This window comes from Equus asinus, chromosome 4, assembly GCF_041296235.1.
Source record: "Equus asinus isolate D_3611 breed Donkey chromosome 4, EquAss-T2T_v2, whole genome shotgun sequence".
In the NCBI taxonomy this organism is placed as follows: domain Eukaryota; kingdom Metazoa; phylum Chordata; class Mammalia; order Perissodactyla; family Equidae; genus Equus; species Equus asinus.
In genome coordinates this window covers 104848600-104862790 of record NC_091793.1, presented here as the reverse complement: position 1 = coordinate 104862790, position 14191 = coordinate 104848600, and the positions used below count along the sequence as shown (strand labels likewise).

General features: G+C 35.8%; 1 protein-coding gene across 21 annotated transcripts in view; it reads left to right on the top strand.

Annotated features, from left to right (window-relative positions):
- The window catches only part of COBLL1 (cordon-bleu WH2 repeat protein like 1), a 166045-nt gene that overhangs the window by 118318 nt on the left and 33536 nt on the right, over positions 1-14191 (top strand). For all 21 annotated transcript variants that reach the window (XM_070508014.1, XM_070508013.1, XM_070508009.1 and 18 more), the window contains 2 exons: positions 2190-2287; positions 2399-2635. In XM_070508014.1, the coding sequence (XP_070364115.1) occupies positions 2190-2287; positions 2399-2635 (335 nt within the window). The remainder of the gene's footprint in view (positions 1-2189; positions 2288-2398; positions 2636-14191) is intronic.

Genomic DNA, 14191 nt, shown 5'->3' with positions numbered 1-14191 from the left:
CTGAGAAATAAATTAGGCATGAAAAAAATCTTTAACCGTGAAGTGCTATCCACATGTTCATTCTTATTAGTTGTTAGCATTGTCAATAAACTCATTGTGCAGAATGCATACTGCTTACTCAAGATTTGAAGCATCAGATTTATGAAGTTTTATTTTGTGAAATATAATTCTCCTTTAATATGTTATTGAGGCATATTGCATTAATATATTTATTGGCGTTAACTATCTTTTCTTTCCTGGAATAACCCCTACTTTGTTGTAATTTAGTTTTTTAAACATTTCTTTTAACTAAAAAGATTATACATTTACCTCTAAGTAAGGGATATTTACTTAAGATTTAAATTTATTTAAGACTATACATTTACCTCTAAATTCTGCTTAGCTGTATCCCACAAATTTAGATATACTGTACTTTTTTTCCAATGTTACTGAAATTATATTGTGATTTACCATAAAATCCATGTTTCTTTATAAAGATGTTTTTAAAATTTACAGATCCTCACTCCTTGTCTAACTTTTGTTTTTAAATTTGCTCTTTATTTGTTAAAGAAACGAGGTCATTTGTCTTATAGATTTTCCTACATTCAGAATGTTGTTGATTGCATACTGTGGTACCACTTAGCATTTTTCTCTACCCTCCCTATTTCCTGTAAATTGATTGTTAAATCTAGAGACTTGCTCAGATTTAAGTGAGATATTTTTGGCAAGAATGCTTTGTAGGTGTATTGTCTATTTCCATTGGCAGACATGTAATGACAAGTGACCTGTTTTGATGTTAGCTATTGATAATCATTGCCTCTCTCTAAGTTAATTAAGAGTTGAAAAATGGCCATAATCTATTGCAAACATTCCTTTGATTTTTGGTTGAGATATTTCTAAGAAAGCAAATTTCCCCATGTCAGCTATTTGTCTACTTAATTAGAATTCATTCGGAAAAGGTAGGATAAAAGTGTGATTCTTTCTCTTCATCAGTTTTTTAAAAAATGAACTCGTTCCTTAGCATTACCCAGAGGTGAACAATGAGGATCAGTTATTATTTTAGTATCACTATGAATGCATGGAGTTAAATGTATGTGATATATTTCAATTTATTGAGTTATTCCTATATGCCCAAATTGTCCTGACTTTTGCTAGTAGAAACCATATCAGATTGGTTCCTGAGTTCTTTTAAAACAATCCCACTAGACTTTGCCTTCTCTCTGGTATGACTAGATAGTCCAGGCTCATCTTGTACATTCCTTGATGTCGACAGAGAATCAGCCATTCCTGAGCAATCATGTTCCTTTTAGTGGGAAATGGTGTTTAGAGACAATTTGGGCCAAGGTGACTCAACACTGCTGGGTTTGTAATTATTTGTAGGCCCTTTCATTTGACATTAGGAAATACTTTTTTGGAAAATGAAATATTACATATACAGCCCTGAGTTTGACATTTGCCATTCTGATTAAACTGTGGTTTCTTAATTTCAGCACTATTGACATTTGGTGCCAGATAATTCTTTGTTGTTGGGGGGCTATCTTGTGCATTGTATTAGGTCCCTACACGGTGGATGCTGTAACACATTCTTCCCACCCTACCTCCAGTTGTGACAACCAGAATTGTTCCCAGACATTGTCAAATGTCCTCTGAGGGGTGGGGAGGTAAAGTCACCCCCAGTTGAGACCACTGGATTAAAGAAACAACACTTATGAAACGTTTAACAAAGTACTAAGTAATTATAATACCTCATGTTCTAGAGAATAAAATATTTCATGGTAGCTTAGCTCTGAGACAAAATTATAATTCAAAATAAACAATGGGACAAACTGTATGAGAGCAACTTCAAATTTTAAGTGTCCTTTTTACTCTGAAATGTTGGTAATTATGTATAGAATACAGACTCCGAGTCACAAAGAATTGAGTTTATGTCCTAGCTCTGTCATTTCCTGATTGTTGATCTTGAATATGTATCTTAGTTTCTTTAAGCTCCAGTTTCCTCTGCTGTGGAATAGAAATAATAATACTAAATTTACTTGTTGCTTTGAGAATTAAATCAGATATAATGTGCCTAAGAGAGTGTGTGGTTCATAGACCATAATTAGTAGCTTTTATCATTAGAAAAATTTTTCACAGCAAAGCAATTGAGGGAACACTTGAAAGTGAACATACAGTTCTGTGTACAAAATTGAGGTGCTTTTCTTCTATTTTAGAGTCCTGCCAAATATCACAAAACCTCGACATTATGAAGGAGAAAGAAAATAAAGGGTTTTTCAGCTTTTTTCAACGCAGTAAGAAAAAGCGGGAGCAAGTAAGTATTTTTTTATGTAGCCTTGTAGTCGATTTTTCTAATGTTTTTTAAATTGCATGTGCTTTTTATCCTGAAATTACATACAGATTTTGCCTTTTTATTCTTTATTAGACTGCAAGTGCCCCTGCAACCCCTCTAGTAAGTAAGCATCGCCCAACTTTTATGAGGTCCAATACCATTTCCAAAACTTATGTTTCAAACACCCTGCCGTCGGATGCACCCAAGAAGAGGCGCGCTCCATTGCCACCCATGCCAGGGTCACAGAGTGTCCCCCAGGACCTTGCTCACATCCAGGAAAGGCCAGCTTCTTGTGTAGTGAAGTCGATGAGTGTGGATGAAACACATAAGGTGCGTAATTTTGTTTTGTGTTTTTAGAATGGGGCTGGTGACCATCTATTTTTCCTCTTATGTAACTTGTCATTTTTCGAATAGACTACTAGTAAGGTTAGTAACAGTTACTAATGTTACAATAAGATGAATAGCTAGTTGCTAATTAGATTGGTACGGAGAAGAGATTCTCTATATATGTATAGTTCTGCAATGCAGTAAAGAATAAACATGTCAACTTTAAGTAGCTTTCATATTCAAGCAAATAAATCCTTCATAAACTGTAACATCCTGGTTTACTAAGGCCCAACCAGAGGCTCTTGCTTGATGTATATATTAGGAATGAAAATACTTATTTTTGTACACTTTTTTTTTAAACAGCGATACAGTGTTTGTGTTGTGTTCATGGGTTTTTAAGTATATATATATTCTTGACCAGACTCAGATTCTCGTTGGGGGGTAATCCTGGTGTCTGCCTGGTACATAGATACTCTACAGTAAAACAATTTTTTTTTAAAAGACTTCTTTTATATAGAATATGTTATAGTTACTCTTATATGCTTTTATGTTCAAACCACTTTCTAGGTGAACCTTTTCCCCAAGTTTTCTTATTATCCCTCGCCTTTAATCCCAGATTTTCATGGAGTATGCTGTTTTGTGGAAATCCATTTGCAGACTACTTTTCATGCCTATAAAATCTGTACATTCCTTGCTTTATTCATGTGAGCTATAAATGAAGTTTTAAGTAAATGCAGCTGAACATGAGACCATGTATTTTGTTGCTTGTAATCAGAAAATGATTTAAGTAACTTTGTGAGCAAATTTTATTTTGAGATATTTGAGACACTGAGAAGTTTTCTTGTATCTAGTTGGAAGGTTTTATTTCCTCCTTCTCCACTGGAAGCTTACTAAATTCAATGCTCAAGTAAATTAACTCTTCACAGCCGACTAATAAACATTTCTATCCTTCCTAAACTATCATATGTGTCTTTAGAAAGTAAATAGCAACTCGAGTAGATAGAAATGAACCCTCAAAATGCTTAAACTCAGTTGTTACTTGGAAAATTATCTATTAAGCTGCCTTCTTATTTCTGTTAAGATTCTTTTGTCTAACGGTTGTGGTGTAAAATCTCATCAAAGCAGGAATATGGTTATTTTTTCAAATCATAGAATTATCCAGTGACAAAGTTTTCCAGGGTGACCGCTTGGTAGTTGGGTGATATGTCACAGAAGAGGTGATTTTTGGGTTCAGTCTTAAATTGTGTGGGAGTGTGTTCATCAGTCAAGAGGAACTCTATTCAAAGATGCAGGAATGTGAAGCTATGACATGCCTGGACATGAGCAAGAAACAGAGATTGAAACTGAGGGATATGAGCCGAGGGCAAGTCAGGGTCCCCAGTGACTTCATTTTGTGTCTGTAACTCCCTTATATTTCTTCATAGTAAGTCATTTCAAAGATAGAATTTTCAGAATTGTTTTATTTTTTTAATTACCATAAAACTACATTCTAAGCGTGTAAGTTATTTTACCCTTGAGAAGCTACCAAAGTCTACTTTTTCTTTACTTAAAAATAAATCTTAGCCCCTGCTCACAAATTTTTATTCCCGCTGTCCTCATCCAGTCTATTCCAGTAAACTTCCTTTGTTCTCGGATCCCAAAGATGTCTATGTTGTCTTTCTAATAGTCTGCTTGTTAAAATTCTGGTCTGTGCTCTCTGTGACCTCACCAAAAGCTGTTTCTTTTGATTCTCGCCCTCTGCTCTATGACCAGTTGATGCCCCATGTTAAGTAATCGTTTTTTTGGTATGTTGCCTTTGGCAAACTAGCCATCTTTATACAATTTTCTAATTATTTTTTCTTTTGATCTGGACATCTGGATAATTCTTTGATGTATTGTTCAGTAGGACCCAGAATTATTTGTTTTTCCCTAGAGAAACTGAAGAACTATTTTTTATTTATTCATTACAAAAATTCTTAACGATTAAGCTGTGGTTCTGTTTGTGAGAGAGAGAGAGTGTGTGTGTGTGTGTGTGTGTACATACGTACACATGGGCATGCTCATGTGAATTCATGCCTTCCTAGGCATCTCAGCACTTATTTCCTTAACTTCTTGGCTGTACTTGATTTGGTGAATCACCCCCTTGGTCTTGATTTTTCTCTCTTCCATGATCCTGATTCTCTTCGTATATCTCAGCTCTCTTAGATATTTTTTTTTCTTGCCACCACTTCCTTTACTCCTTTTCTAAGTTTGGACATACCTGAACCCATGGTCTTAGCTTATATTTACTGTACTCTTTCAGAGAAAACATCTATTCTTTGCTGAGTTCTCAACTGTAGTGGTTTTAACAGTGTCTTCCCAAAAGATGTGTCCAAGTCCTAACCCCCAGCACCTGTGAAGGTGACCTTCTTTAGAAATAGTTTTTGCAGATGTAATCAAATGAAGGATCTAGAAATGAGATCATCCTGGATTTAGGTTGGGCCCAAATCCAATGACTAGTGTCCTGATAAGAAGAGACACAGAGACAGAAAGGAGAAGGCCATGTGACAATGGAGGCAGAGATTGGAGTTACGCTACCACAAGCCAAGGAATGCGAGGAGCCACCAAAAGCTGGAAGAGGCAAGGAAGAATTCTCCCATACTGCTTTCAGAGGGATATGGCCCTGCCAACATCTTGACTTTAGACTTCTGGCTTCCAGAACTGTGAAAGAATAAACTTCTGTTGTTTTAAGCCAGCCGGTCACAGTAATTTGTTGCATCAGCCCTCGGAAACTAGTACATCAACTTTGTAATTCCAATCCCGATATTCTTCCAGTTGCAGTTTGAACTCACTGTTGTTATTGACTCATCACTACCTGAAAATCAGCATATTTAAAATCAAACTCATCTTTTTTCTCCCAGATTGAAAAGCTTGAGATGTTTTTTCCTTTTTCGTTCCACATCCAATTAGTGACCAATCCTTCATTCAGTCTCCCTTCATAATGTCTCCTTGCCCTGTCTCCTGTTCCGTCTGCTGAAGTCATGCCTCAGAGAAACCCAGGGCAGTGAGTAGGGAGAAGACTTAACTCATCTCCCCATTTCTTGTGTTCAGAATACAAAGAACGTGGTAAGCTGCCATGTTTATATTTTGTGTTATCACTTCCTAGTTCAGAAAATTTGAATAGCTGGCTATTATTTTCTGGGCATGTAAGGTCCTCTATAATGATCACAATTTTTGGGGGGAGGGTGGTGTTCTAATTTCCTTCCATCACTCCTCAGCTTTGTTGAGGTACAATTGACTAACAAAGTTGTAAGATATTTAAAGTTTACATCGTGGTGATTTGAAATACATTTACATGGTGAAAGAATTCCCCCCATCTAGTTAATTAACACATCCATCAGCTCACATATTTACCTTTTTTGTGCGTGTGGTAAGAACATTTAAGTTACACTGTCTTAGCCAATTTCGAATATATAATACGGAATTACCAACTGTAGTCCCCATGTTTTATGTTAGATCCTCAGACCTTATTCATCTTACAGTTGAAACTCTGTCCCCTTTTTCCAGCCTCTCTCTATTTCCCCCATCCCTTAACCTTGGGCAACCTTTTCTACTCTCTGTTTCTGTAAGTTTGACTCTTTTAGATTCCACATATATGTGATAACATGCAGTAGTTTGCTCTTTCTCTGTCTGGTTTATTTCCTTTGGTGTAATGTCCTCAAGGTCCATCCATGTTGTCGCAAATGGCAGGATTTCATTCTTTCTCATGGCTGAATAATATTCCATTGTATGTATATATACATATATATATACCACATCTTCTTTATCCATTCTTCCTTTCATGGAGACTTAGGTTGTTTCCATATCTTTGCTATTGTGAAGAATGATGCAATAAACATGGGAGTGAAAGTATCTCTTCAATATCCTGTTTTCATTTCCTTTGGATACATACCCAGAGTAGGATTGCTAGATGATATGGTAGTTGTATTTTTAATTATTTGAGAAACCTCTATACTGTTTTCCATAGAGGCTGTACCAATTTACATTCCCACCAACAGTGCGCAAGCGTTCTCTTTTCTCCACATCCTTGCCAGCACTTATCTCCTATCTTCTTGTCGATAGTCATTCTAACAGGTGTGAGTTGATATCTCATTGTGGTTATGATTTGCACTTTCCTGATGATTAGTGACGTTGAACACTTTTTCATGTACCCCTTGCCCATTTGTGTATCTTCTTTGGAAAAGTGTCTGTTTAGTTCCTCTGCCCATTTTTTAATTGCATTGGTTATTTTTTTGCCATTGAATTGTATGAGTTCTTTATATATTTTTCATATTAATCCCTTATCAGATAGATGATTTGAAAATATTTTCTCCCGTTCCATACGTGGCTCTTTCATTTTGTTGATGGTTTCCTTTGCTGTGAAGAAGCACAGTTCTTTTTTAAACTTTAATTCCTCATCATTTTCAGCATGCTTCTAACTCTGCCCAGAAGACTTGACTTGTCACTCATCAAAATCCTGTTTCTTATCCTTTCAGAGTAGAGTGACCTCCAGCTCCATCATCTTCAGTTCTACTCACACATTCAAATTAAAACTATTCTTTTGTGTGTGTGTGTGTGTGTGTGTGTGTGTGTGAGGAAGATTTGTTCTGAGCTAACATCTGTCCCAATATTCCTCTATTTTATGTGGGATGCCACCACAGTATGCCTTGACGAGCGGTGCTAGGCCCATGCCCAGGATCCGAACCTGCTAACCCTGGGCCACCAAAGTGGAGCATGCGAACTTAACCACTATACCACCAGGACAGCTCCTCTTTTACCTTCTTCATAGAGAATTTTCTAAAGATTCCAGCCCAGAGTGATCTCACTTTCTCTGAATTTGTCTCTCTTGTGCCTTTTTATTCTATTTATTTTTTAATTTAGGTATATGTGTAGGTAGTATATTCATGGGATATATATTTCTAAAGATAAAAAGGAGAATACGGTGAAATCCTTCCCTTCTCTACCCTGCTCCTAGCCAAATTCTTCTGCCTAGAGGCAACCTCTACTACCAGTTTCTTATATATCCTTCCAGACATAATCTATGCATTTTAAAGCCAATATTCATGCTACATATGATTTTTTTATCAGGTGATCATATGCTATATGTGCTATGTCATACCTTACATTTTGTACCGAATGAAGCATTTTGGATATCCTTATCAGTACATAAAGGGCTTCTCCTTTTTAAAGGATGCATAATATTCCATTCATGGATATAACGTGTTATGGGTTAAGTTACCCCATTCTGTGAAGATAAACAGTCGGGTTAGATTAATGCTTAAAGCTTTTAGCATTATTAATTTTTCCCCTTTTCCTCTCCCCAACAGAAAGCAGGAATTGTGTTCCCCAGCAAAATTCTGTAACATAGTAGATGTTCAAGAGAATCAATAAGTAAACTTTAATCACAGCTTTCACATGGCCAGGTATAGTATACACAATGAGAATGTCTTCACACAGAATATCACAAAATATTAGTTTTTCATATGTATATCCGGTAAATTTTCAGAAATACCTGGATAACTTAAAAATTGCTTACATTTACTTTTATAGTAAGTGGCCCAGGTAACTCTTGGCAATATTTTTCCTAAGCTTTTACAGAAAAGCTAGAATTTTGGCAAGGTTGTAATGAAAGCTTAAGGACCAACAACTAAAATGTAATGTGCAATACATAATGCATAGAAATAAAATTGACCCTTGAATTGAAACTGTTTATATAGCTAGATGCAAATATTCAGGAAATTTAGTGAAACATTTAAGTTTATGGGTGAATTTTACTTATTTTACTGCTTGCTTATTTTAAACTTAAAATCAAAGATAGTCATCATTGCTATAGACATTTTATCTCTATTTCAGCAACTTAGTTTTGAATTTGAAATTTTAAAAAGATGCTGTTTTTAATGATTGAAAGTAATAGCAGGCTGGGGAGAAAAATAACTTGGGGGAAAAAAGTAAATGACAAAATCATTTCCAAGTCCATGAATAATTTTGAATACATTCTTATCCTGTAATTTTTATTGTTTAGGAGGCAAAATAAACCACAAGGGTGCGCTGTTTAACAGAATTACAGCATACTGATTTTTCTAGTTTCTTCCCCAGCTCATGCTTTAATAAAGCAGAAAGAAAATATTGGCAATAGTTATATTAGAAATAGCAAATGCTTATCTCTTGCAGGTGAAGTGCCAGAAAATAGAACTCAAGAGATAAATAACAGTAATGCATGACAAAGTGATTTATAATTAGCCCAATGTTAGTCCTTTTGAGCTTTTATTTCATTTTAGTGTTCTAAGTAGTCATTGACATTATATTTACCTTAGACAGGCTTACGGATAAGTCAGTCTATCGCTTGGAAAAACTTTTGTCACCCACATCTATTTTATACTTTTTGGCTGTCTATATTTAATAATTTGCCTCATTCCTCTAAGGCATTTCTCAATACTGGCAAATTAAGGTATTTGGATAGTGATTTTGGAGCTTAAACTGAAATATTCACATAAAAGGCTGTTGATTTTCTGAGCTAATTTTGGCAACCGATTATGCGGTTTCCAAAGAGGATTCAATGAAGATCCAAGTTAGAAAAATAATTTATCCTAACGTTTTTGGGGACATTTCTGCATCTAAAATTATTTTGTCCACCTGAAGAATATATTTTAGAGAATGCATAGTTTACTGTCATTGCTACAGCGTCCTTTTCATGTCCCTCAATTTCTCTGTACGCTCTTTCACATGATTCCAAGCCTTGTGTCACTTTCCTTATAAGGGTGAATATACTGTCTTCTATGGAAATGTTCATTTGGAAAAGGAAACTATCTAATTAGAAATTTTCTGGCAATTTTTCTTGGTACCTTTGGAGTATTTTGTGGATATGATTCTGCCTAAAGATTTGAAATGCCATTTGTGCAACAACATATGTAAATAGCCGGCTCATGCTGTTCTTTATGTGACCCATATCGCGTGTGTTACTGTATGAAATGTATATCCTTATTTACAATAAGGTTACATGTATGTAGTTATTTACATAAGATTGTCATTTATTTCATACATGACAGAAGTTAGAAATGCAATGACGTTGACTTAAATTGAAAATGACTTAGAATTCTGGGGTTGAAACTAAGTTCAGAAATCCAGTTTCTGCACCGTAACTGCCAACCACACGTCTGTGAAGAGCACATTGAATAAAATCAGTGTCCAAAGGATATCCTAGTATTATTGACAAATTATCCTTTTCAGCTAATTTTAAAGCATTTGAAGAAGAGGAAGAAGAGTTAGAAAGAAGTTGTGGGTAATCTTGACCCATAGAATTCACAGAACCTTTTGAAGAATTCTTCATTTTTGCACATTTGGTGTGGCTTTGCCGCTTGAAGTTGTGTGTGTATACGACAGCAAGCAGCTGTTCCTGAGCTGTTAACGTGGTACCACATTTTCTTCAGGATATTGACTTTGGACTGGAAATTCCGTACGGAATAATCTTGATTGGGTTATCCGTTTGGTCTCATTTTGCATTCTACTGCAGACAAACACTCAGATATTGAGAAACTGAAATACTTTGCCATCCAGTATTATGCAAGTGAAATTTAATACTTAGAATGTTAGTTTTTTGACAACTGACTTGATTCTTTTTAAAAAATGTTTCACATTATTCATCTTTTACCCAATTTTATCTTTTAATATTTATCATGGTTTACAAGCAGATGATAGATTGTCATATGTTTATGAAAATGCGAAAGTATATATTTGGTCTTAGTTTCATTTAATGAGTTTTAATCCTAGTTGTTTTATGCAGAGTCATTAAGGTTGTTGTAATAGAGTAGATATTTGTAATCTTTAAGAAAGATACCTCCTTTTAGTTTTTTGTTTTTTTTTTTAAAGATTGGCACCTGGGCTAACAAGTGTTGCCAATCTTTTTTTTTTTTTTCTGCTTTATCTCCCCAAACCCCCCCTGTACACAGTTGTATATCTTAGTTGCATGTCCTTCTAGCTGTGGGATGTGGTACGCCGTCTCAACGTGGCCTGACGAGCGGTGCCATGTCCGCGCCCAGGATCTGAACCCTGGGCAGCCGCAGCGGAACGCGCGAACTTAACCACTCGGCCACGGAGCTGGCCCCTCCTTTTAGTTTTTTCTCCGGGTTATCACGTAACAAATAATTTTCCCTTCCACTCTCCACTTATATTTATTACATAGGAAGTGGACCACAAACATAATTCTACAATTGCCTAGGAACAGTGGTTACCATGGCATTTGCAGTTTGATATACGGGATACAGCTGTCTGTACTTCCAAAAATATGACTTGTTTCATTCAGTAGAGAAATGCAGCAGCACAGTACAATATTTAATCTACTTCCTTTTTAAGGCTTTCCCAGATATAAGATATACTTTGTCATTGTAGTTTTCATCAGATTTTCAAAGGGTCATAATCACAATAGCAAAAGTAATGACCAATGCTTATATAGCACCTACTAATGTTCCAGACAAAGTTCTAGGCACGTTACTTATTTAATGCTCACAAAAATCCTCTGAGCCATTACTTTTTAGGTTTCTGCCAGCTTTACCTGTGACCTAAAAATAAAGAACTATACTCATTATAAAGTTGTTAAACTTTAAAGGACAGTACTATTCAGAGAACAATAGGTCATTTATGGAATTAGTGTGGATTCCTCTTCCTTATCTACTAGTATACAAAAGTTGTGCCTCTCTGAAGTGCATACTCTCTGAAGTGAAATATCATTGAAAATAATCAGTGTTAAGAATCTGCTTTACAAGGTCCCATACATAGTATGAATTTTACTTGGCCTTTCTACCACAGTGACGTTTGGGACCTCATGCAGGAGCCATGCCTTTCTCTGATAACCAGCAGGTATTATTAGAGGCCAGAGCAGAGAGAAGCAGGCCTCTTTCCTGGAGCCATGGTGATAAAACTATGCAGTTACTTGGATAATGCCTGCCATACAACCTTGTCTCCCTTTCTGGGAAGAACTGAGTTGGTCCCAGTTTGCTCTCTTGATTGCTACTTACTCTAGCAGAGGCCTTAAACTCAGCTCACCTGTGTATGTTCAGTATTCTCCTACCTGCCCCTAGACATCCTCTGTCTTTTTAACTTGGTCCTGAGCTCTGCTTCCTCCTGGTTCATCTTGTCTTTTTTCATCCAAGATGTACCACTGAGTTAGGCCCTCATCGTTGGGCATTTAAAAAATGTTGCAAGTAAAGGATTACCACTAGTAAGACTTGGTTATGTGCTGTCTCAAAGTACTGTAGGGTTGATGAAATGAAAGCACAGATTGCCTCAGGAGGAGAAATGTAAAAACCTCCCAAGGGTATAACACAGGTTGTAAGATTTGTTTTGTTTTCTCTCTGATGCGCCTGGAGAAGGATTGGAAAGGAGGTATGTTGTGGCAGAAGAAGCCATAACCGGGCTTGAGAGAGAGGCTTGCATCTACTCCTGGGTCTATTCTATTCTTCTTTGTGTTGTCATTTTTCTCATTGTATTCTTCATCTTCTACCTTGAAGAACAAACCATTGAACTTCTTTATGGCTTGGGTTTCTCCTGTATAGAGTAAGCTTTTGTAACTAAATTTCCAAAACTCTCTTCCAACTTTAGTATTATAAGATGATTTTATTCTTTTATTGTTTTTTGAAATTGGCCTTTAACAGATGAAAGTGGTTTGTTTCGTGGACCTTTGGTTAGATCAGTGTTAACAGGGTAGTAATACTTAGTCCTGGTCTTAGTCCTCTGAGGATTTTTGAATCTTAAAGTACAATAGCAAAATAAAACTTGACTGACTGACATCTTTCTCCCTGAACTCCTGATTGTAACACGAAAGTCAACACAAGTGCTTTGGGCATCACTAAAACTGGGTAGAAAATACAAAGTTTGAGGAAGATATGCTCAGGTTAATGAGCTTGTTACAGAGAATACAGATGTTATCATTGACTAAGGATGACTTTAAAACGACATAATTTTGAGAGAAATTTAGTGGCAAGCTTGGCCACTCAGATTCCTTTGAAAGGATTTAATTTTAGTTAATTCAAAAAGGCACAAGTTAAGAGTGGTAGTAGTATTTAGACACCTATAAGTGAATCCAGCTCTAATCTCAATGCTTCCTCTCATAGGTTTATTTCAGGAGATTGATAGGAACACCTTTAAAATTGGCAGAATAGATGACTGCTTACATAGTGCGGATTGAAGAGCGCCAGGCTCAGATGATATTGCCCTATTTCTCCTTTCCCGGAATTGAGTTGTCTGGTTCCTGAAATGTCACCCCTATTTCTTATACTCCTTCACTGATAGGATTTTTTAAATGTAAGTTGACCTAGACAAACAAAGACTTTCAGTGCTATCAATGAAGGATCTTAAATCAGGATTATGGGGGTCGGCCCATTGGTAAGTAGTGGTTAAGTATGCTCGGCATCGGTGGTCCAGAGTTCACGGGTTCAGATCCCAGGCACTGACATATGAGCATGGCTATTGCTCATCAAGCCATGCTGAGGCAGCATCCCACATACAAAATAGAGAAAGATAGGCATAGATGTTAGCTCAGGGCCAGTCTTCCTCACCATAATAACCCCCCCAAAAACAACCATGATTCTGTAGAGAATAAGAAAATAGAATACATAAGTCCTAAATTTTTAGGAGTTGAGAGAAAGTGCCAACCAAGAGGAAAAAGGGTCCAGAACAAGGAGACTCAGGGCAGCAAAGCAAACATACCCTGGTCCACTGAAAGATAGCGTTTCATTTTATAAAACATCGTAAACAAAGAAACTGGCATGTATACTTTCATTCAATAAAAGCCAAAATATGCATTTATGTGTATAGAGATATAAAGGATATGTGTCAAAGCCTGGATACCAAAACTTCTTTGAGGTGACCTGTATTCATTGGGATTAACAGGGATTTTTCTTTTTTCCCTCATCAATGTATGCATTGTTTGCATCTTATATGAGATTGTGCTAATTTTGTGATTAAATCAGTAATAAAACTGATTTTGTTATGATTAAAAACACTTGCCTTCATAGCTTTGCCTATTTTGCAAATTCAGTACCCCATACTTCTATATTACATTTTTTATATCATACGTTTTGGAGTTTAAGAAAATTGATTTGTTGTCTAAGTTGTAAAATTATTTTAGAAAGAGTTCTTCCATCAATAATTAAAAGAATTTAAGTTTAACCTTCAGTTATATGAAAATTCAGTCACTGGGATATAATTCATAGTAACTTAAATAATATGTCATAGGATTTATAGAGAATGTCCCGATTGGAGAAGGATAATGTGAGTCTGTCCCTTAAGAAGAAGAAAAAAAAGTTTTGTGAGTTTTAAGATAATTTTAAGAGATTTATCAGGTTCTCTCCTCTAACCCCAACCCTTCCCACATCTAGAAATCATATGAATAAAAAGAAATAAAAAGCCAAAAGCTTTTAATAAAAACATTTAACAACATCATTGAAGTTGGGCCACTGTATTTACATCCTTTGATCCAAATTTTTTTTATTTTTCTATTTGTATTCTTTCACTTAACTTTTTTGTCCAGAATATGTTGATTTCAGTGACCCACATCTTATAATTCAA